Source organism: Myotis lucifugus, unplaced genomic scaffold, assembly GCF_000147115.1.
Source record: "Myotis lucifugus unplaced genomic scaffold, Myoluc2.0 scaffold_145, whole genome shotgun sequence".
In the NCBI taxonomy this organism is placed as follows: Eukaryota; Metazoa; Chordata; class Mammalia; order Chiroptera; family Vespertilionidae; genus Myotis; species Myotis lucifugus.
Window position 1 is genome coordinate 3,059,343 of NW_005871193.1, and position 25,328 is coordinate 3,084,670.

General features: G+C 40.7%; 1 protein-coding gene across 1 annotated transcript in view; it reads left to right on the plus strand.

Annotated features, from left to right (window-relative positions):
• Positions 1-25,328, plus strand: part of LOC102420354 (membrane cofactor protein) — a 51,897-nt gene that overhangs the window by 18,854 nt on the left and 7,715 nt on the right. The window contains exons 5-8 of the mRNA XM_023759002.1: positions 16,503-16,694; positions 17,555-17,657; positions 21,630-21,715; positions 22,521-22,718. Of these exons, the coding sequence (XP_023614770.1) occupies positions 16,503-16,694; positions 17,555-17,657; positions 21,630-21,715; positions 22,521-22,718 (579 nt within the window). The remainder of the gene's footprint in view (positions 1-16,502; positions 16,695-17,554; positions 17,658-21,629; positions 21,716-22,520; positions 22,719-25,328) is intronic.

The following is a 25,328-nucleotide window of genomic DNA, read 5'->3' on the forward strand; positions in this document are numbered from 1 at the left end:
TTACATGAAATATAAGGATTTTTGATAAGTGAGTGAAGAAAAGTATGTATTACTTTTCTTTACATTAGGCTAGTTTAATAAGGTTAGTCTTTTTATAAAATGCACGTTAGGCCGGTTAAGTTTCCCCTCTGAACACTGTGGTCAAACTGTCACTGTGCCAGTAAATTCAAAGCACCTTCATTCATTAAACATGTGATAATTTTTTGATGAAATAAAAAGAGCAAAGGTAAACATGCCAATGTATAATATGATCTATAAAATTTAATAAAAATAATGGCAGTCTGAGAGCAGAGGTACTATCGAACATTTCTAAGATTTAAGATTTTGTAGTATTATTTACTAGAGGCCTGTTGCACGAAGAGATTTGTGCAATAGGCCTTTCCTTCTCCTGGCTGCGGGCACCGGTTTTCCTCCAGCACCTGGGACCCAGACCTTTGCTCTGGCCAGAGCCGCCTTCCGGTCTTCCGTCTTAGCTGCTCCCCTTCGCCTTCAATCTGTGCTCCACTGCTTGGAGCCTACATATGCAAATTAACTGCTATCTTTGTTGGCAGTTAATTTGCATATCACACTGATTAGCCAATGGGAGGCATAGCAAAGGTACAGTCAATTACCCTGTTTGTCTATTATTAGATTAGATTGCTTTCTGGACAGTAAAAAATGCATGTTTAAGTTTCTATGCATAATTTATTCATGGTGTTTCATTTGCATTCTTAAAATACTCTTGGTAATTAAAATTGTGTCTTATCTGGGGATGGGGTTGCATGAGGAAGGATTGATAAAATAATGTATTGTTTGTGAAAACTGCAAAATAGGTTGATGTGATCAATTAATAGAACTTCATTAATGACTTATTCCACACTCACTTTGGGGGAACAATGTAAATGAAATTGCTAACAAAATCATGGAATAATAGACTGAATACTGAATTCAACCAACTAGAATGGGAAAATACTTTCTTAAAATGATTTTTCTCTAATGTAGTAAATTCTCATTTTTATAATAATTTTTCCTAATTTTTATAATAATTCCAATTTTTATAACATGATGGGGTTACTACAGCACAAAACAATGACAAATGAGGTCCTATTAAAAGTTTCACAAGTTGGACCCTAAGCCGGGAATCGTATGAGAAGGGTTCTGTGATCAAAATGAGCTGGATGCACTAGCAGTCACACTCAACTAAACTGATAAACATTTTATTTGCTGTAGTTTATAGATGATGTAATCAAAATTAAAGTGGTCAGCCCTAACCGGTTTGGCTCAGTGGATAGAGCATCGGCCTGTGGACTGAAAGGTCCCAGGTTCGATTCTGGTCAAGGGCATGTACCTTGGTTGCGGGCACATCCCCAGTAGGAGGTGTGCAGGAGGCAGCTGATCGATGTTTCTCTCTCATCAATGTTTCTAACTCTCTATCCCTGTCCCTTCCTCTCTGTAAAAAATCAATAAAATATATATTTAAAAAATTAAAGTGGTCAATAATCTGGAGACCCACATGTGCTCAATTACCTTCAAACTGGTTTTATTTTTTTCTCAGATGGAGGACTCGTTGCTGTGATTGTTCTTGCAGTAAGTAAGTGTCCCAAACTTGGATGCCACTTATATCAAAATATTAATGTGTACAGTGCTTTTATAGTTATTTTTTTTAGTTTCTACAGTTTTTATAGCTTGAAATTAAGTAACCCAGTCTAGAAATACCTTACTCTTTATATAATATTCTACCTTGTGTTGGTGACTGTATTTTCTTTTGTATGCTATATGTCCACTTAGTAACAAATCCTAAATATCCCAAATATGCTTTGAGTAATGTTCTAAATTAAGCGAGGACTCTTTTCTGGCTTGCTGCAGACCCTGAGTTTTACCAGGGAACTACATTTAGACAGTGAAGAGTCCAGATAGGATATGAATGTATGTGGGCTTAAATAAAATAATATATCTGCCCACTGAAATGTAACCAACAGTAATTTCTTCTGCTAGGTTTGAAACTTGGTATTAGTTTTTAGAGTTACATGTCATTTGTCTTCTGGTTTCTTATAGGTCTTGGTGTTGCAGTAGTTGGCACCTGTGTGTATAAGTGTCTTCACATCAGGAAGAGACAGTAAATTAAACATGTTTCTTAAACTTTTCAGTCCTTCTCATCTTGATGTACTTGTGCAGCTTTTGCTTGCTCTCTGTATTGCGTGCTGCCTTCTTAAAAAATGTTCTTGTGTGAGTGTGCTATCAGAATTGCATTTCCTTACTAAAATATTTTCACCTCCTTTTAATATTATTGTAACCAGGCTAATCTGTGCAGAGTTGTTTTAGCTTTTATGACTGTCAGAAACATTCCTGTGGGGGTTTGAGGTTTAAGTTCTGCAGAAAATCATGGCTCATTATAGTGTGTTAACGTAAAAAACCATTGAAACCTGTAAAGAATTTTTGTGAGTTTATTTGAGCCAAACTGTCGACATATGCCGGGAAGCAGAACCTCAACGAATTGAGATAGTGCTCCGGAGAATGGCAGGGTTACATCCGTATTTATACATGAAATTCATTGGTGACAGATTTAAGGAGGTGGGATTAAGTGAAGCAGGGGGAAACCTCTGTGATAGGATAGCAGGATCAATTAACATGATAATGAAGGAATTTATAGTATCTGTCCTGTCGCCCAGAACATTTGGTTGTGCCCCAGGGGCTCCAGAAAAAAGGGAAGTTACAAGTTACCCAGACATTTCAAGGGTATGTTATCTTAGAGGCAAAAAAGGCAAATGGGCTCAGTAAGGATCAAAGTTGATCTTGTCAGTGAAGATACTGGCCTAGGACATAACTGCCCACCATAACTGCTTTTAGTTAAAGTTTAATTTCAGACCATCCTTTGTGGTTACTTTAGGTCTCCGAGTCTGCAGAACTGCCATGCAGGCCTCTCCTGAGCTTGTCAGGTCAGCATGTGGCCCCTTTCGTCCACAAGTGTCTCCTCTACCCTAGGTTTACCCTGTTCCTTCAGTGGATTGGGAGCCAGATTCTGGTTATCTTTTTAAAATACCCACAGTGCCGTCATTTGAATCATATTTCATACTGTAGAACTCATGATATACACATTTGATTTCTCTCTTTGTAGTATATTTTGAACATCACATACACACAGCAGTCTGAGTAGAAAATGCTCTCGGTGGAATATTTTTACAATTTCAAATGTTTCACATAGAAATAACTTCTAAAGAAAGCAAAAATAGCTTTGTGTTTCTCATATTCTTTCTTTGTTTAAAACATTAAAGCATCCAACTACTTAAAGGTTCTTAAACAAACACGAATCAAACCCTCTAGCTACCAGGTAAGGGCTCTATTAAAGGTGAAGAGGTGTCTGAGCACAGTAGCCCTGGATTCAAGGCTCAGTACCACAGCTGATCTGAGGTTCCATGTCTGCTGAGCTCCAAGTGCTGCTGCTGCTGGGCCTGGACTACTGTGAGTAACCAGGGTGGAGACCACCATGGATGTGCATGTGTTCTTGAAATATGAATAAGCACCTTCAAGTTTATGAGCAAATTTTACTTCTGTTTTAGGTAATTGGATTTTTTAAAGACTCCTCATCTTGTGTACATGCTCCAGAAAGGATGTGGGGTAACACTTAGCTTTACCTCCTTTCTTTTAGGGAAAGTTAAGATTTCCATTATATTCTCTGCACTGTTTAATGTCCATAATCTCCCCTCAAAAAAAAAAAGTTGGCTTCCATCGCCTTAGAAACTAGCTTATGAGACTCTAAAATGTATGCAGATACTTCTCCATTTGTAGGGGTAACTGTTGATATGGAATTTTTGGACTGGATCCATCTGCCAGAGTCAAGAATGAATCCACGGACAGAGGGTAGTATAGCAAAGGTGGAGATTTATTGAAGAACAAGTACAGACTCCCATGTGGGGGGAGGGAAAGAGTCCCACTGAGTTCCTTTTCCCTATGGCTTATAAAGGCTGCAGATCCTGGTGCCTTGGTATCCCCTCTGGTCACTATTCTTTTAGACTGGTTACTATAGTAACTCTTTCTGGATGAAAGGGCTTCCTTCCCTTTTTCTTGTAAATATAGACCTTTTGCTATTTTCAACTTCCTCATTCTATGGAAATGTACCTGTTGCAGCTTTTCAGCTTCCCTATTCTATGGAAATATACCTTCTGCTGCTCTGCAGCCCTGTGCTTCTTCCATGGTCCTCTTAATTTCTAAAATTTCCTAAAACCTGTCTTTTTCACCCCCCAAAATTCCTGTTTCACTATGGAAGCAGGGTACTAATCATGGATAATCAAATGTTATTGTTAAAACTTCATACCAAATGCATTGATGTAAAGTTGTACTTATTATGATTTGGAATATAATTACCCTTCTACAGCCTTCATACTAAAGTAGAAAAATAGCATAATCATTTATTATTATTATTATATTAATTTTTATTGATTTTATAAAGGAAGGGAGAAGGAGAGAGGGAAACATCAATGATGAGAGAATCATTTATCGGCTGCCTCCCATACAACTCCCTACCAAGAATCTTTCCAGCAACCCTGGCATGTGTCCTGACCAGGAATCAAACCATAAACTCCTGGTTCATAGGTCAATGCTCAACCACTAAGCAACACTGGCGGGGTGATAAGTACTAATTTTTTAAGATTATTAACACTCCGGTGTGGGGTGAATTTCCCGCCAAAATATAAGATGGCTCTGTCTTTTGGTTTTGTTCCATCCACCAAAAGGGTGGATTACAAACAAATATTTGGTAATACGCAGTTACAATCGGCCCGAGTTTACACGTTTCCCGCACTCCACCGCAAATCTATATGAACCGAGTTAAAGACGGCTCCCGCGGAGTACGCGCAATTCACGCGAGCCGACTTAACTCGTTTCCCCCACTCCAAGTGTTAAACATATTCAAGAGGCTTGATAAAAATATGGCCAGGAGGTAAGAGATATATATCCTACCACTTATACAGTGATGGCGAACCGTTTAAGCTCGGCGTGTCAGCATTTTGAAAAACCCAAACTTAACTCTGGTGCCGTGTCACATATAGAAATTTTTTTATATTTGCAACCATAGTATAAAAATATTTATATTTTGATACTTATTTTATATATTTAAATGCCATTTAACAAAGAAAAATGAACCAAAAAAATGAGTTCGCGTGTCACCTCTGACACACGTGTCATAGGTTCGCCATCACTGCAAGCCCTCTCCTCTTTCCATCCTTGGTTATTGGGGTTCTCTCCAGCTAGTCTTCAGTTGATTATTGAGGGTGGTTTTTCTGTATTTTAGTTGTAATTCCAGGAGAGTGTCAGAGTAGCTTCCACTTACTCCACCATTATTTTTCAAAAATCTATAGTATAAAGTCTTTACACATATGTCTATGCCACCTCAGCCATCAAATTAAAAACAAGAACACTGAAAATTGAGAATTTGAAAAAATTTCACTTCCTTAACTAAAATATTATTAAAAAATAATCTTACAGTAGATTAGGTAAAATTATATTTTGAAAAATATTTTTGTAACTTCTTTTTTTTTAAAAGCAAGCTTTCTTTTTTAAAAAATATATTTTATTGATTTTTTACAGAGAGGAAGGGAGAGAGATAGAGAGTTAGAAACATCGATGAGAGAGAAACATCGATCAGCTGCCTCCTGCACATCTCCCACTGGGGATGTGCCCGCAACCCAGGTACATGCCCTTGACCGGAATCGAACCTGGGACCTTTCAGTCCGCAGGCCGAGGCTCTATCCACTGAGCCAAACCGGTTTCGGCAACTTCTTGGTACTGAAACAGGAATTTGGGGGGATGAAAAAGACAGGTTTAGGAGATTTTTAGATATTAAGAGGACCATGGGAGAAGCACAGAGCTGCAGAGCAGCAGAAGGTATATTTCCATAGAATAGAGAAGCTGAAAAGCTACAATAGGTACATTTCCATCGAATGAGGAAGCTGAAAATAGCAAAATAAATTACAAAATAAAGGGAAGGAAGCCCTTCATTCAGAAGGAGAAGAAGAAACCCCAAAGGGAAGAGGAAAACTATAAAGAAGGGGTGGAAACCTCACTATTCCCATGTGTGGTTCAACCTTTGAGCTCATAAGTTACTATAGGAACCAATCCAAGGGAATAGTGACCAATCTGAGGGGATATCAAGGCACCATGATCCGCAGCCTTTATAAGCCATAGGGAAAAGGAACTCAGGGGACTCTTCGCCCTCCCCACGTGGGAGTCTCTGCTGTAAGATTCTTTCCCCTTCCTCATGTGGGTGTCTGTACTTGTTCTTCAATAAATTGCCACCTTGGCTATAGCACCTTTCGTCCATGGATTCATTCTTCGAATCCCACGGACAAAGAATCGAGGGAACAATCCTGCCCAAGGGAACACCGCTTGTTCCAGTCCAAAAATTCCGTTTCAGTAATTTAGAGAAGCCATAAAGTTAATGGCTGGCATTTGTTCTCCACCGTTTCTAACATCAACAAACCAGTCTAAGAATTAAAAACAATTTAGACTCAGTTGCTTACTTCTGTGGAAAGTTAGAGGGCGCTAACACTCCTAACACGAATGCCCGCTTGGTACAACGTGAACACTGTGGCCTTGTAGTTTTCTTGGGGAGAATTCCCCCCTTTAAGAGAGAACATAGAATGCGCTCTGAATTCTGGCCTAGGGGGTTTGCTCTCCTGACTTGAGTAAAAAGCTCTCTCACTTCAGTAAGTCACCTGACAGGAGGCAGTTTTGTAGAGTAAATCCATCAGATATCCCAAGTTGCAACAGAATTAGTCTTTGTGTGGGTCTCACCTCACCTGCTAAAAGGCAGAGTAAACATTAAGCCACGTATTTCAGGAAAGAAAAAAAACAAAACACAACTAAACTTTGTGTATTGGCTGTTGGTCCTATGCAGAGGAGAAAAATCACGTAGCACTTTATGCTCAGGTGGCTCAGGTGGACCAGAGCCCTCCCTCTCCAAGTCCTCACACCTCCCAGGGTCTCTTTCAAAGGAGCCCTGGGCAAAGAGGAGGGGCTGCCACTATAAATGCAATTACATTTTTACAAGTTTTGTTTGCAGTTTTATAAAATTTAGTAGAACAATTTGGGCCAAAAAACTTTGCCGTGCAAAGGAAATTATTGAGAAATCAGAATGGACCAGAGTGAATACTGTTTTACACTATAAAGACATTTTATTATGCCTTAAGTCAGTGGTTCTCAACCTGTGGGTCGCGACCCCTTTGGCGGTTGAATGACCCTTTCACAGGGGTTGCCTAAGACCATCCTGCATATCAGATATTTACATTACGATTCATAACAGCAACATTACAGTGATGAAGTAGCAACGAAAATAATTTTATGGTTGGGGGTCACAACATGAGGAACTGTGTTTAAAGGGCCAGAAGGTTGAGAACCACTGCCTTAAGTGTTCCTTCTCTTTCTCATCTCTGGTGAGGGACATTAGGAAGATGAGGTTGAGCAGAAATAATCAGGAATTCTGAATTAAGTATAGAAGTATTACTGCACTCGTTTTCACATACTTATTTTCAAGAATGTAGTGTTTGCTTACATTCTTGAATTAATTAGAAACATGGATGGCTGTACTATTTATTTTTTAAAGTCTTGGGAATTTTTCAATCAAAGATTGTTATGCTTCCCAATATAAATTGACTTTTAAGATAGGTTCTACTTCATATTATTTTCATATGTGAATATGTTTACATGTGAGATGGATATAAGTATTAACTACCATTTATGTCCCCTTGTCAAATAGTTTCTTAATTTCTGAAATATAGAGAGAAACCAGTTTACTGTGGGAAAGGTTGTTTAAATGACAGAGATGGAAGTTTATTTCAATTATAAGTTTCTTAAACTGGAAGAAATGGGAGCCCCATGTATGGTTTATTTTCTGGAAAATGTGGTCTTCAAATCCAGTAAATACAATGCAGGGTGGATGAAGTTTGCTTGTGTCAATGTGTCCATTTCCAGTGTGCTTGATTTCAAATCAGAGTATGTTTCTAATGGGGTCCCACCCTCTCTAACCTGTCCACTCTCACAGTCATGACTCCTGCTCCTCACATCTCAGAGCCTGACATACATCCGGGCTTCTCCACTCCCAGCCCATCACGTGCCTCTCCTGCTCACAGGTGTTCAGTGACACCTACAGCAGAAGTCCAAGTTCCTCAGCGTGATGCTTGAAGACGTTCTACAATTAAATCCCAAATTTTCTTCAGATCCTGGGCATCTTCCAGGGCCAGCGCCTCATGCCCATTGGGTGAAGCTTTGCCCGATTTCTGCCCAGGTGTCCTATCACCCAGCTTGAGGCAACCACATCTGAGTATCTGTAGACACTGTCTGCTAGGAGACATCCTTCCACATCAGTTTAATGCGTGGGTATGGCTAAGTACTTACAATCCCAAGTCCAAAAAAGAAATTATAAAATTTGGTTTATGTAACTATTTCTTATTTATGCAAAAAACCCTTACTCTTGGCATTAAATCAGGTTGCTGAACCTCTGAGATCAGGCTCCGTGGGACTCAGCCATGGCTGCAATCACTGGCAGAGCTTCCACCCAGAATTCCCAACATAATGGATCTGCTCTGTGCCCTGGGCAGAGGTATGTTTTTAAAGCTCCCCAAGTGCTTCTAATATGCAGCTAAGGTTGAAACCTCTGCATTAGTGACTCTCATCCACAGTCCATTTCTACATGGAAACTTATAAACACAGGAGGTAAAGGCTTATATTTACATAAGAAATTTGAGTTTTTATTAAATCTGTCTGTTAAAGAAATCAGAAATGCCTAAGACCAAGCCTAACCAAACAAGATTATCCGTGGTTTAAAACTACAGGAAGCAATCTTTCTAAGACCAACACTGGATGGAAAATTAGCTTGACTATAAATAAAGCATTTTATCAACATTTATTTAGCTTTAACTTGAGGATATTTTAAAAATATCTATATTGGTATAAAATATATAGGGAGAGCCCAAACTGGTTTGGCTCAGGGGATAGAGCGTCGGCCTGTGGACTGGAGGGTCCCAGGTTCAATTCCGGTCAAGGGCATGTACCTTGGTTGTGGGCACATCCCCAGTAGGGAGTGTGTGGGAGGCAGCCTATCGATGTTTTTCTCAATGTTTCTAACTCTCTATCCCTCTCCCTTCCTCGTAAAAAATCAATAAAAATATATTAAGAGAGAGAGAGAGAGAGAATTCAAGGTGAGGAATTTGAATTTGCATTGTTAAAGGAGATTCTTGGTTTAAGGAAAGTAGGCAACTCTGGTTTTCTAAAATTTAGTAACGTCTGACCAGCTAATATTGTAACTCAGAATGAACTTTTTAACATACTTTAATAATTTGCATACTCGTACTCAAGAGAATTATTTAACCCGGTGTACTGACTTCCTGAAAGCATGCAAGTTCGAGTGAGTGTACCCACTTTTGTTCTAACCTACCTTGCTTTCACCATTTCCAGTCTCATCCATGAAAGTCTGAAGCTGTGGTTCTTGAAAATCATAGCACTGCTGCCCTCGTGTGGAAATTTACAGCATTTGACAATCCCTTCGGCAGCCTTTCAAATTGTCCTTATTCGGAGGTTTGTCATTACTTTCATTACCAGAAGACCTTTATAATGTCACGTTGAATGTGGTATTAACAAACTCTTTTCTGGTATCCTCTTGTGAAATTAACATTATAAAGGGATAAACTTTGTCCCTTATGAATGCCGGGGTTGTTGTCTGTAAACTGTTTTCCTTCCCTCTCTCTCATTTACATACCAGAGAAAATAAGCTGAAATAAGTACAGATGACATTGAGAAAGTTACCCACCCTGATTCCTGACTGGCTAGCCCAGGAAAACCTGCAGCGGGGTAGTCACACCCATGTTAGCAGGGGGAGCCACGTGTGGTTATTTTATGTACCTTTTTAAAAAAATGAATTATTGTATGTTTCAGAATATGGAAAGCCTTATACCGACTATCAGAAACAAGCAACAGCTCTGCTCTCCTGGGATTTAGGTTAGGGCATGTGGCTTTGTTGTAATGTACCCCGCGAATCACAGAAGGACGCCTCAAGAAGTCGAATTAAAGAGTCACATTTATTGCAATCCGGGACTATGAGGGGTCATTCCCAAATCTCATAGCAGCCATTTGGTCACAGTTCCAGGATTATATAGGCAAAAAATCACAAAGGTATTGATTACATCTCAGGGTTTGGAATGAGGCACCTGGCTCGCAAAAAGCAGATTACAGAAGCAGAATTAAGCATGTTAATTACAGTTTTGGGTCTCCGGATCACTGAGTTGACAGAAACACATCATCTGGGACCGCTGGGTTGACAGGAACACATTATCTAGAGCCCTCGGGTCTCGAACCACTGAGTTGGCAGGAAGTCATTATCTAGAGCCATCGAGGCAATTTAGAGTAATTGCACTGTCCTGTTCTTAGGACCACTGAGTCAACTGGAACGCACCATCTGTGGCCACTAAAACAATTTAGGATAATTGTGCTGTCCTGTTTCCCAGGTACAGAAGAATGTGCTTCGATAACCAGTAAGATCACAATCAATGGGATAGTCATGTTACAATCAATAAGGCATTCAATCGAATGGGATGATTTATACAATTCAGAAAATCAAAGTAACTTTTATATTGTTAAGCCAAACAACAGGGTTAGAGTTAAACTACAGTTTCCACCTGAAATGGTTGCTACCATACTTCAGCTTCAATTCTGTAATCTACTGATGTTTAGATGAGCACTTTTTATGGTGTTTGGGAAAATGATGGGTCATTGAACATCTATCCCCACCTGAAAAGGCTCCTAGGAAAATATTCCTTCAAGTTGCAAATGACATGGGACTCAATTATAAGAGAATCTTTGGAGAAGATCCCACAGAACCCTGCTTCTCACATTTTAGTGTGTAGGTGAATCACAAGGTGATCTTGATAAAATGCAGATTCTGATTCAACAGGTCTGCTGTTTGTGGTAGTTTGAATCGTGGCCTCACAGATATCGGGTTGAGGCCACGCTATTCCTGGGACCTGTGATGTTACCTGCACGGCAAAGGGTTTTCTCTGATGAGACCTGGGATGGGGCGGTTACCCTGGCTTATCCAGGTGGGACCCTAAACGTAATCTTCTAAGAGGGAGGCAGGGGGAGATGTGACAACAGCACAAGGCGATGTGACCACTCAAGCAAAATGCTGCTGGATGGAGGATGGAGGCAGGAGCCAAAAAACAAAGAATGCAGCTCCAGAAGCTGGAAAAGGCAAGGGAACTGATTCTCTCCCAGTCCCTACCAATACCTTGCTTTCCACCCAGTGAAACTGATTTCAGACTTATGACTTCCAGGACAAAAAGAATAAATGTATGTTGTTTTGAGACACTGTGTGAATGTTTGTGTTCCTCCAACATTCCTGTGTTAAATCCTAACCTCCGCCCCCACCAGTTTGGCTCAGTGGATAGAGCGTCTGCCTGTGGACTCAAGGGTCCCAGGTTTGATTCCAGTCCAGGGCATGTACCGTGGTTGCAGGCACATACCCAGTAGGGAGTGTGCAGGAGACAGCTGATCGATGTTTCTAACTCTCTATCCCTCTTCATTCTTCTCTGTAAAAAATTAATAAAATATATATATTTTTTAAAATCCTAACCTCCAAGGGGATGGCATTAGGAGGTGGGGCCACTGGGAAGTTACTAGGTCATGGGGGCTCAGGCTTCATGAATGGGATTCATGTCCCTATAAAAGAATCCCAAGAAAGTCCCTCAGCCCTCTGCCATGTGAACTTACAGCTAGAAGGCCCTGTCCGTGAACCACAAAGCTGGCTCTCACTAGATGCCAACACTGCCAGGGCCTCGATCTTGGGCTTCCCAGCCTCCAGAACTGTGAGGAACGCATTTCTGTTATTTACCAGTTACCCAATCTGTAGTATTTTTTCTAGAGGCCCGAAGACACTGAGACTCCCAATCTGCTGTGATTTGTTACCGCAGCCACAGGAAAGGAGCCCCCAGTGCTATGGGTCCCCAGAACACGCTGTGAGGACAAAGCCTTGTAGAAGCAAAGCCACAGACAGGTGGTTGTCAACTCTGGCTACGCATTAACATCATCTGGGATGAGTTTGAAACAAACAGCAAAAAGCAAGCCCAGGTCCCACTGCTGGAAGCGTGAAGGCAGAACCTGTAAGGGTGGCGGCTAAGCATCACTCTGTACAGGCTCCTTGGATGAATCTGATCAGAAGGTGGGGAGGAGCTGTCTCATGAGAATAATCCCAAAATACAACTTTTCTTGTGTTCAAAGAAAACTCCTAAGCTCCCCAATAGGTGGACACACTAGTCTCCCCCCCCCCCCCCCCCCACGACCTAAAAAACCCCAAAAATGTGCGCGGTTTTCTGGGAGGGCCGGGGCAACACACCACGAGAAAATTACCGGGCTGGAGACTTAACACATTATTTCACGTAAACTGTGTTCAGATTTGCTGTCTCGGGCTTATGAAGAACGCCTCAGCCTTTCTTTCCACAGGTGGGAGCTATTGCCAGTACAGCCTGCACGAGGCCAGGAGGGTTAGAACTGGACCAGGCTTTGCTCCCTTCCCTCCAGGGCGAAAGCACAGCCGGGGGCGGAGGCCCCGCCCTGCAGATTGCCATTGACCCCGCCCCACTCCACTGTAAAAGCCCAGACCACGCCCACAATCCATAATGCACGTGACACCTTTTGAGTCTGGGGATTGTTGCGTCTGGTAGCCGCCCTCAAAAAGGCAAATTACTCCCTGGTCCTCGGGTTTCCCTCTGATGTGGGGAACATGAGGGCCTCTTACGAGCCGCTCAGGGCATCCTCCCGCCGCCGGGAGAGGCCCTTTTCTTGGGGCTTCCTTGGGATCCTAGTGCTGGCCCTAGAGCTCCTGCTACCCACATGCTCAGGTAGGGAAGGGAAAGGGTGTCAGCCCTGGAGGGAAACTAGCACGGGTAGGGGAGCTGGTCTACAGGAGCGGGGGGCAAAGGGAACTTTGCTTGGTGTGTGGGGGAGGAGGCTCAGGGCTTGGTGGACCAGGTGATGCGGGGTTAGGGTAGAAGCCTTAGCCACTGATCCTCCGGGTGGTGCTGTGGCGGATTCAGGAGGGTGGGACCTCAAAGGGCCCCAGGGTCGGTTGTTTGGTGGTTGGCAGTGAATCTTGGGGTGCCTTGGGTGTAGTCAGTGTTTGCCCCTAGCGAAAGCTTGCAGCTATTTGAGGACTGAGTTGATCAAGAACATACATGCATAACCCATGGACACAGACTGTAGTGTGGGGAAGGCCTGGAGTGGGGCGGGGGCTGCGTGGATGGGGGGAAGAGGGGGACATGTGTAATACTGTCAACAATTTAAAAAAACAAACAAAAACAAAACAAGATGGGAAGCCCTGAGCAGGTGTGAAGGTGCGGCCTGCTCCTCAGTGCCCAGTGTGTGGTGGTGGTGTTTGGGCCAGTGCTGGGCGCGTGGGAGGCTTTGCTCTGTGTTCCCTGGGCTCAGTGAAGCCTTGATGAGTGGGGTGCTGCGCCCCACTGGGTTGGGCTGGGGGAGCCCAGGCTGGGTGTTACCAGGCATATGCTTTACAGAAGGGTCCAGGCCAGAGGTGCAGGGTGTGGGGCAAGGAAGCTCTCTGCTTGCTTTGTATGGGGTTTGGGGAGTGCGTGTTACCCAGGGAGCCCTTAAGTGAGAGCAAGCTCCAGGGCCTGGGATCTAGAAGGATTGGGAAGGGCATGCAGTGCTTTTTGTACAAAAAGGTAACAGGCTGCTTGTTGCCCCCAATCATATAGGTATTGCTTCCCAGGCTGTTGCTTTTTTTAAAATTTATTTATTTATTTATTTATTTTTACCATTGAGTCACCTTCCTATTCCAATCCAATATGGATAATGACCGATGCTACTCCCGAATGTCTTTTGGTCAGTGTTTTTTCTCTTTTTTCATTAGGTTGGGTCCCATTTGAGGGGAGATTAGAAGCAACCTGAAAAGTACTGGTAGCCAAACCTAGTGAAAAATGAGAGTTATTAGAAATGAACAATAAATTATATCAATAGGTTTTTCTCCTATAGCTGATAAATTAAAGCTGAAGGCCATCCACTAAGTTTGGTTCCTGTTTCATTGAATACAATCAATATGTATATATATATATATATATATATATATATATATATATGCATATTACAAAACATACCATCGAAGGGCAACGAATGAATACTTTGGTGTATTTCCAACCGACTTTATATGCCTGTGTTTCTATGCCCAAGTGATTTTTAGGATCCTATTACATATACAGTTTGTATGCTGCATTCTCTCCTTAGGAGAATTTATTCAATAAAGATTTGCCTTGTATGTGCCAGATCCTGTGCTGGTTCTGGGGACACACTGGTGACCAATAACAAACCATTCCTATTTACATGATCCTTATTTCACTCTTTGTCTGTTTGCACACACACACACATGAACATTAACAGCGACCGTGTTTTGCTCACTGTTAGATCCCCAGTGCCAGGCGCACAGTAGCAATCAATAAAGATTTGCTGAAAGGTACTGGGACTGGCGGACAGTAACCAGACCACAATGCTAGTGTGATAACCCCAGTCAGGTGCCCTGGAGGAAGGAGCATGCTTCTCTGAGAGCATTTAACAAATGACTGTTGGGAGGGAAGGCTTTTCTGCTCAGAGGCTTTGGGGCTTCTGCGCTTGCTGTCCCCAGGCTCCTCCTTTCTCTTGCATAATTGGCTCCTTGTCCTTCAAACGTGGTTGTTATGTTACACCATTAGGGACCTTCTCTGAGAAAACTATTTCAGGGAGACTCACACACTCCAGCTCAAATTCCCCTAACCTTTTGTCCCTCTTCCCAATCTCTATGTTCTCTCCTAGCTCTACTAGAATGCAGAGATCCTTTCTGTCTCTTACACTGGTGTTTGCAAATGCTCAATGTTTTTGCCTTGGTACCACCACTCTCCTATAACTAGTGATTTCCAGAAAAATGAAATATAATATTCAGTAGGAGCTAACAGGCCAGTAAATATTCAAATCCAACAGAAAAACAAAAACTACCTTGAGGAAAATGAAAATAAAAAAAATAAAACTAAAACCTTACAAAAGGTATGGGATACAGCAAAAGCAGTTATAAGATGAAAGGCTATAGCTATACCGGCCTTCATCAGGAAAACAGCAAAAACTATGACTTCACTCATGGGGGATATAAGACAAAAAGCAACAAATGAAAAAAAGCAAACAACACAACTCAGTTACAGAGAACAAAATGGTGGTTACCAGAAGAGAAGTGGTGAAGAGGTTGAAGGGAGGTGAGGGAAAGAGACTAAACTTCACAGTTGAGTCTCCGGATGGCCTTTTACAACTTTGTACACCTGAAATTTACATAATGTTATTAACCAATATTACCCCATAAATTTAATTTAAAAAGTCACATAATTTTTGTGATTTGATAGAAATACAAATATATATTCTTAAAGTTTAACATCAATCTGACATAAGACCAATCCAGGGAATAAGAAAAGGGGTTTCTCAGGGATCAGCATAGACCTAGCTCCTTTCTTAGATCCTTAATCTTATAGGAGGGACCTCTGCATGCTTTTAGCCCTTCAGGACTTTACTTGATGTGTCTCCATCACATTATCTTACATACTAATTCTATCAGTTTTGTTAGTTTGTCAGGCCCACAGACAATTTAAAGGAAGAGAAATGGCTGAAGTCAAAAAGATACTATTCTAGGAAGAAAAAAAACTACCAAAAATCCAGAAATAAAAAATTCTAATGGCATAGCAATATTGTAATACAGTTTAAACAGCTACCTCAGAAAACTTTTGAGGCCAAGCATGATCCATTGATTAGAATTCCAGTGAAGGAAGAATAAATTATACTTAAAATAATGTCAAATTTATAAATTTTGACATTTAATTGACCTTTATTTACTCAGTTCACTGATATGAAACATATGACATGAGGTCATATTTTAAAATAGTTGAGTCCACATTTATTTTGATCTATGAAATACACGATGCTTATTTAAGAGTCAGCACTTACCATAGCATTTTTTGAGCATGCGGGGGGCACAGAGTATAGTAGGAAAAGAAGGCATATGGTCCCTGACCTCTAGGAACGTGCCTCCTGAGAGGAGACTGAACCTCAAGTGACAAGTCATCATCAGTTTGGGTTTCAAACTGTGGAAGAGTGCTCTGAACGAGGGCTATATACTATAGAAGTCCTCTTAGGGGGGAATTGAGTGTGAAATGAACTCAGGAAAAAATGGGAAGGATGCATATCTATAAATATATTTTAAACCAAAAATATTGCTGCTGTTTCTTCAATTTACTGTTGAAAGAATAGTCAGGTTATTCCCAAAGAAACCAAACACTAATAGGATGTTATTTAAAGCAAGCACAGCTCGTCATCTGGTAAAAGCCTGGCACAATCACTTACAATCTGCCCAAGGACCTTCCATTTATTCCATACAACCTGCCTGCTGCTAGACCATAACCCGTGGCTGGTGGAAAAGAAAATACTTGACTTTCATGTTCTTACTCTCTCATGCCCAGATGCCTGTGATGACCCACCAAGATACCAATCTATGAAAATCAAGGGTAATCCTAAACCCTCTTATAATGCTGGGGACACAATAGAATATGAGTGTCGCCTAGGATACAAGCGTATTGTTCCTGTTCTTCCCATGTCTACTGTTTGTCAGTCCAATAACTCATGGGTACCTCCTCTCCAGGAGGCTTGTACAAGTAAGTATACAACATTTTTATTTTTATTGCTCTGAAGATTTCACACATTGTAGACTGCATATTCCACTATTAACATGATGGCTTTCTCATGTGGATGTAGATTTTATGTAGCAATGTACTTTTTCAGGCATTGAAAATCTCCAGGAAATTTTCAATTTGGCCATTAATGCTCTGGGTAAATGTGAATCTTAAGTTTGGCCATCAGTGGCAACATGGATGGACCTCACGAATATTATACTAAGGAAAATAAGTCAGTCAGAAAAAGCTAAGAACCATATGATTTCACTCATATGTGAGTTATAAAACTGAAACTCATAGACACAGACCACAGTTTGGTGGTTATCAGAGGGAAGAGTTGGAGGGTATGGGGATGAAGGGTAAAGGAGACCAAATATATGTGATGGGAGATGATTTGACTTTGGGTGCTGGGCACACGGTGCCATATGCAGATCATCCTATATAATAAAAGGCTAATATGCAAATTGTCCGTACGGGTGGGAATTTGACCAACCAGGAGTTATACATGTGCTGACCACCAGGGAAAAGCGTGGAACATGGTGGGCGTTGGTGACAGGACAGGCGTCCGGGGAAAGGGAGGCCCACCCATGCCCCGCCGGCAGCTGCTAGGGACCCTACCCATGCATGATTTTCATGCACTGGGCCTCTAGTGTAACATAAAAGTGTACACTTGAAACCTATGTAAGCTTATTAACGAATGTCACCCCAATAAATAAAATGTAATAAAAATAAATAAGACAAAATATTTCCATTGATTTAATAGCACAATGTAGAATTTTTATTTTGATTCAAATCTGTTTTGACATTAGTATAAAACAACGAATTTGAAATTTTCCTTTTAGAAAAGGTATGTCCACAGCTAGGAGACCTCGTAAATGGCGACGTAGTCTACGCTAACGGAAGTATGGAGTTTGGCTCACAAGCTCACTTTAAATGTAATGCTGGGTAAGTAAACTGCCCCTTGGAGGAAGGAGGTAAATGTGGGAGAAGGTTGCTGGTTCCATTTTTGGTTTGGTTCTCTTCTCAAGCATTTCCATGATGTTGAGTTCATCTTGCTTTCTGTGGAACAAGTTGTACTTAACAGCCAATCAACCCTTGGGCTTTTTATGGAGACTGAAAAGATGTGCAATAAATAGAAAGAAATTTAAATTGAAGGAAAACAAAATTGTGTCATACTATAAGTAATAATAAGCCTATCATAGTCATTAAAAATGCAGTCATCTTGATGACATGATCCTAAATTAAACTATATAGTAGGCTGGAGGGTGGAAAGAGAGACAGGGAGTTAATCAGTTAACAGAAGAAATGGCAGGGGAGAGAAACCAAGATGGCGACATAGGTAAACACCGGAAATTGCTGCCTCCCACAACCACTTCAAAAATACAACTAAAAGACGAAATGGACATCATCCAGAACCACAGGAAGGCTGGATGAGTGGAAATTCTACAACTAGAAGGAAAGAGAAAAGCATACTGAGACTCAGAGGAGGCGCGGAAGTAAAGTGCAGAGGTACTGAGGCACACGTGGAAAGGGCTGGCAACTGAGGGCACAGTTGTCTTTTTCAATAGAGAGGGAGTCTCAAGCTCCCAACTGCTCTGAACTCCAGTTCCTCTGGGGACCCAGACTCATACACTCATATAGGGAGAAACTGGACTGTCTGGCATCAGGTGGAACTCGAGGGCGGCTTTCTCTCACAGGTGCTTACAGAGATTATCGGGACACTTGAGACGCGTGGCCTCTTAGGGTAGGACTGAGGAGCAGCCATAGCTGCTTGCTCTGTCCTGTTGATTCCCTGAGACCCTGCCCCACCCAAGCTGTGTGCAGAGGCTTTTGCATAGGAAAGGCCTGGCCCTTTACAATCTGAAAATTACCTAACAAACTGGAGCTGGGTCAGAGAGACCAGAACTTCCAAAAGAAGGCCCAAGGCCCCACAGCAGCTTGCATTGCTTCACAGCTGGACCTCACTGGGCACCTCCAAACCCCAAACAAAGAAGACGAATCTGCAGATCTTTCCATAGCTCCTGCTGGGTAGCCTCAGGAAGAGGCTAAATTAGCACCTCCTTAGAGATCCAAGAGCCAGTGTACCCAGAGGTCAGAGTGGGACCATCCAGATTACAACTCCTCAGATCCATAAGGGACACACTCAGGGGGCAGACTCAGTGAGCACCAAAGCCCCACTGAAGCAAGTCTTGCCCCAGAAGGGTGTCTCCAGCACAGAAGTTCTCCCACTGCAGACACAGCTGATTCTCACAGCCAATTGGCCTGGAGGTCAATTCCTCCCAGTGATAACTACAACAATCAAGGCTTAACTACAACAAGACTGTGCACAAAGCCCACAAAGAGGTGCACCAAGAGCATCCACCTCAGGTAATTGGGGAGGCTGAGCCACTGGGCCCTATAAGACACCTAACACAGAAAACCACTCTATCAACACAGGAAAGCAGCCAAAATGCGGAGACAAAGAAACAGGTCACAAATGACAGAAATGGAGGAAAGCAAACTACTCAATATAGAGTTCAAAACCACACTTTTAAGGTTTTTCAAGAATTCTCTAGAAACCGCCGATAAATTTAGTGAGACCCTCAAGAAATCTAGTGAGACCCTTGAGGTTATGAAAAAGGACAAATAGAAATTAAGCATACACTGACTGAAATAAAGGATATTATGCAGAGTTCCAACAGCAGACCAGAGGATTGCATGAATCAAGTCAAAGATTTTAAATATGAAGAAGCAAAAATCACCCAACCGGAAAAACAAAAAGAAAAAAGAATCCAAAAATATGAAGATAGCGTAAGAAGCCTCTGGGACAACTTCAAGCGTACCAATATCCGAATTATAGGGGTGCCAGAAGAAAAGAGAGAGCAAGATATTGAAAACCTATTTGAAGAAATAATGACAGAAAACTTCCCCTACCTGGTGAAAGACATAGACTTACAAATCCAGGAAGCGCAGAGAACCCCAAACGTAAGGAATCCAAAGAGGACCACACCGAGACACGTCATAATTAAAATGCCAAGAGCAAAAGACAAAGAGAGAATCTTAAAGGCAGCAAGAGAAAAACAGTCAGTTACCTACAAGGGAGTACCCATACGACTGTCAGCTGATTTCTCAACAGAAACTATGCAGGCCAGAAGGGAGTGGCAAGAAATATTCAAAGTGATGAATAGCAAGAACCTACAACCAAGATTACTTTACCCAGCAAAGCTATCATTCAGAATTGAAGGTCAGATAAAGAGTTTCACAGATAAGAAAAAGCTAAAGGAGTTCATCACCACCAAACCAGTATTATATGAAATGCTGAAAGGTATCATTTAAGAAGAGGAAGAAGAAGAAAAAGGTAAAGATAAAAATTATGAACAACAAATAGACATCTATCAACAAGTGAATCTAAAAATCAAGTGAATAAATAATCTGATGAACAGAATAAACTGGTGAATAATAGAATCAGGGGCATAGAAAGGGAGTGGACTGACAATTCTCAGAGGGAAAGGGGTGGGGGTGGGGGTTCGGGAAGAGACTGGACAAAAATCGTACACCTATGGATGAGGACAGTGGGTAGTGGGGTAAGGGCAGAAGGTGGGGTGGGAACCGGGTGGAGGGGAGCTATGGGGGGAAAAGGAGGAACAACTGTAATAATCTGAACAATAAAGATTTAATTTTTAAAATAATAAGAAGAAGAAGAAATGGCAGGAACTAATGAAATGTGTGTTGAAACTTTGAATGAACTTCCAGAGGTACTTGAGGATCGTGCTAATATAAGAGCTAGTAGTGTAGCTGTTTTTCAATAAGAGCTAGCTGAACACCAGATTTCACCACATCCTGCTTCCACAGGAACTTTTCAGACTTTCCAGGAAATTGTCCAAAAGCAGCAAACACTTCTTCCTCCCATCTATGCACCTATCCCAGAACTAGCCCCACTTTCCCTTCTTCTGCCCCCTTATCTATAGCCAATGTGAATTCCTTCAAAATAACTTACATCTTTCTACTCAAAGCTGTAAAAGAACCCCATTAAACCAGGATGGCGGAAATGCTTGCCTTCTCTCCCTGCTGCTGCTGGTTTAGACTGCATGCCTCGGACCTGGTTCTTTTTACATGGCTAGTCAGTAAACCTGTTCCTTCAGGAAAACTTCAGTCTGCGAAGGTTTTGTTTCACAATTTTGTGCCGTTGTTGTCAGAGAAGAGGCATTGTATGATATCTAGTCTTTTAAAAACCTATTGATTAGTTAATATTAATTTGTGGCTCATCATATGGTCTATCCTGGAAGATGTCCCATGTGCACTTAGGAGAATGTGTATTTTGTTCTGTGGTGCTCTGTCTGTGAGATCTAATTAATTGTGTTCTGGAAGTCCTCTATTTTCAGTCTTATTTTCAGTCTAGTTGTTGTGAGTAGGATATTGAAGTCTCCAACTATTACTGAAGAAATGCTTGTTGCATAGAAATGTGTATTTCTCGCTACAGTTACCAGGCAAGACAGGTTTATTTAGACACTTTGCTCTAGGCCAGCAGTTCTCAACCTGTGGGCCCCGACCCCTTTGGCGGTCGAACGACCCTTTCACAGGGGTCACCTAAGACCATCCTGCATATCAGATATTTACATTACGATTCATAACAGTAGCAACATTACAGTTATGAAGTAGCAATGAAAATAATTTTATGGTTGGGTCACAACATGAGGATCTTATATTTAAAGGTCCAGAAGGTTGAGATCCACTGCTCTAGGCTCATGTGTGTTCATATGCAGAATCTTTCCATTTCATTAAACTTTAGACTTAGTTAGCACATTCAATACCTGTCACTTCAGAAACTTCTCCCTGAAGCTACTGTAGTGTAGAAAAAAATCATATAAAAACTTCTTCGTTATTATGTGTTCCTGTTAAGTGATAAAGAAAACAATTATCATATCTTTTCTCATTTAGTTATTACTTAATTGGACAAAAAACTCTATATTGTGAACTCACTGGAAATAATGTGGAATGGAGTGATAATCTACCAAGTTGTGAAAGTAAGTACATTCTCTCTTTAGAATTTACAGCAGCAGTTCCCAAATTTTATGGCCTGGGGACCCCATCATGCTTTACAATGAAGACCCCACAGGGATTTTATGCAAGTGGGTTAGTGCTATTGATCTTCTTTATACTAAGATTAAAGCAGAGAAGTTTTTAAATAATTATTTGTTAATTCATTTTTAAGAACAATAATCTCAACACATGTTAACAAATGCAGCATATTTTTGTCCTAAGATCAAACATTTCCAAAACAGTGGGAAGGGTGTCATTGCTTTACGTTTTTCTAATCTCTTCAGTATCTGGCTTAAAGGAAGAGCTCCACATTCATCCTGCGGCTTATCAGACAGTCTCAGGCCATTGGAAAATGTCACTGTCCACTCTAAGGATGACAGTGAGAAAAGACAAAATCGTGGCATACCTGAGAACCACTGATTCAGGAATGGATGTAGCATTTCTCAACTAGCACTGAGTCTTCCTCAGTCATAAGTTTATTTTCTCATTAAATTGCCAGCATCTCTTATGATTAGAAAAAACAGCATGGCCTTACAGATATCACAAGTCTTTCATACAGGTATCTTCTATGGGTACTTAAGAAAATGGGGTTTATTCTAAAATTTCATTTCTCTATTGATGGCTGGAATTGGGATAATAACATTTTTTAATAGAAACTTTTTTTCAAATGGATATTGAATTTGCAAATAGATGTGGAAATCATATGTTAACAAACTTATTGAAAGCATAATGCTGTCTTAATCTTTTACTTTTTATTGTGTTTTTCTGTCCTCTTTTTCTCTTTTTAAGAGGTTTTGTGTAAACCACCTCCAAAAATACCAAATGGAGAATTCACCAATAACCACAAGGCTACATTTGAATATAATGAACTAGTAACTTACAGTTGTAAGCCTTCCGGTGGACCAGATGAATATTCACTTGTTGGAGAGAGCAAGCTTATTTGTATTGGGCACGACAAATGGAGTAGTAACCCTCCTGAGTGTAAAGGTAATAATATTTTCATTTCTTTCCCTCTCAATTATAAATGTTGTGGAAACTTTTACCAACTTTTAAATACCTTGGCCAACAAGTGAAAACAAAACAAAAACAGCCATATGTGCTTTAAATTTGTTTCTAATCTAATTTTATGTATCAAATAGAATAAAAAACAATTCTACTTGTAGAGTTTCCCACTCTTCACCCCCATGTTCTTGGCATTCCTGTTTATACATTGTTAATAGCTATGTATATGCATGAGTTAAATTTTTTGGCTTAAAAGCATCAAAAAACACACTAGTTTCAAGAAAGTTTTTTAAAATGTTGTTTTATTGCTTAAAGTATTACAAAGAATAGTACATATGTCTCCTTTTTTTCCCCCCTTGACCTTCACTGAAAAAAAAGTTTTATCATATAATACAAGAAGTATGACAGTTCTGGCTCAACTAAATGGTAGAATAAATTGTAAAAGACTAACCCTGTCACCAATAAGATTGATAAAGTCCAGGCAAAACATGCAGGCATATCTTTTTTAATTGTGCTTTGCTTTATTGCACTTCACACACACACACACACACACACACACACACACACACACACATTTACAAATTGAATACTGGAACCAGCAAAACAACTGTAACCTGCTTTACTCCCATACTCACCTATTGCTGTAGTCTGAAACAAACCTGAAATATATCAGAGGTTTACCTATACTTGAAAAACAAGACCAAAGGCATTTGAGCATGACCAAAAGCAGGACACACTGCGAGGTATTTGACACTTGAACAAAATTAACCACTGAAACACAGTAAAATATGTCTTCTTTTCACATGCATATGTAACATTTCTTAGTACCATATACTAGGCAATATGTTTAAAAGTTTTTTTTTATTTCAAAAATTGAAATTATTTATAGTACAGTATCTTTACAATGGAATGAATGTAGAAATAGAAGTAAAGATATCTGTAAAATCCCTAAATATTTAAAAATAATGAAGACATTTCTAACTAACCATGAATAAAAGAAGGAGTCACAAGGGAAATTAGAATGTATTTTGAATTGAATGAAAATGAAAATACAATATATTGAAATATCAAAGTTTGTGGAGTATAGCAAAAGCATTGCTTAGAAGAATATTCATAGCAAATACATATATTGGAACTAGAGAAAAGTTTCAGCTCAAGAATCTAAGGTTTCACTTTAAGGAATTAAAAAGGAAGAGCAAGTTGAATACAGAACAAGGAAACAGAAATAATAAAGATAGAAATCAATAAAATTGAAAAACATAGAATTATTGAAACCAACATCTTGTTCTTGGGGAGGATCAATACAATGAATAAAGCTATAACCAGTCTGACAAAAAAGTTGACAACACAAATGACCAACATCAAGAATGGAAAAGGGGGCTCGACTGCTTTGGTTTAGTGGTTAGAGCATCAACCCAAGTGCTGAAGGGTCTATGGTTCAATTCCTGGTCAAGGGCATATACTTTGGTTGCAGGTTTGATCTCCCACCTGGTTGGGGCACCTGCTGGAGGCAACCAATAGATGCATCATTGTCCCATCCATGTTTCTCTAACCCTCTCTTCCCCCTCCTCCTTCCCTTTCGCTCTCTTTAAAAACCAATTTAAAAAATATCCTCGGGTGAAGATTTAAAAAAACAAATTTTTTAAGAGAACATCACTAAATATCCTGCAGACATTTAAACGACAATAAGCGAATAACATGTACAACTTTATGCCAAGAAATTTGACACTTAAACCTCACAGAGAGAACTGCAGGCCCCAGCCATCACTAGTTTTGTACCAACATTTAAGTATTCACAATAGCAGCTCTGCACAAACTCTCCAAGTCAATACAACAGGAGGGAATACTTCTCACCTCATCCAATGAAGACAGAATTACCCCGATACCAAAACCAGACAAAATGTAGAAATAGGCTTACAAATTGTAGGAAAATGAAAAACAGTATCCACTGTGAACATAGAACCAAAACTGTCAGCGATGGTCAAGGTCACCTCTGCCCTGAGATAGCCTCTGGCCAGAGACAGCACTCTGCACCCCCAGTTCTGGTCTTGCTCGCAGGAATGAATTCAAACAAGAGACAACAAATAGCAGCAAAAGCAGGGGAGAATTTACTTGCAGGAAAAGCAGTACCCTCAGAACCTGAGCGGGCAACTCAGCAGGCTGACACCAAACCGCGTGCCCTGATATTTGGGAGTTCAGGGGATTTATACCCCTAGGCTGGAAGGCCCCTAGCAAGGAGCAAGTCGCCCCCTCCTCATGACTCATGAAAATATATCTTCAAACATAACACCTGAGTGAAGGTGCATTATGGGCCCTATGCATCGCTCAGATTTAATCTCAGAAGGTGTTTTCTTGTATGGACTGCCCAGCCCAGTGTTTTGTTTTGTTGCTGATTTTCCAGTTTCTGTGAAATGCATGGCTGGATCCCGAAATCAATCTAGAGTAGTGGTTCTCAACCTTCCTAATGCCGAAACCCTTAATGCAGTTCCTCATGTTGTGGTGACCCCCCATTTCATTGTTACAAATTGAACATAATTAACGCATAGTGATTAATCACAAAAACAATATGTAATTATATATGTGTTTTCCGATGGT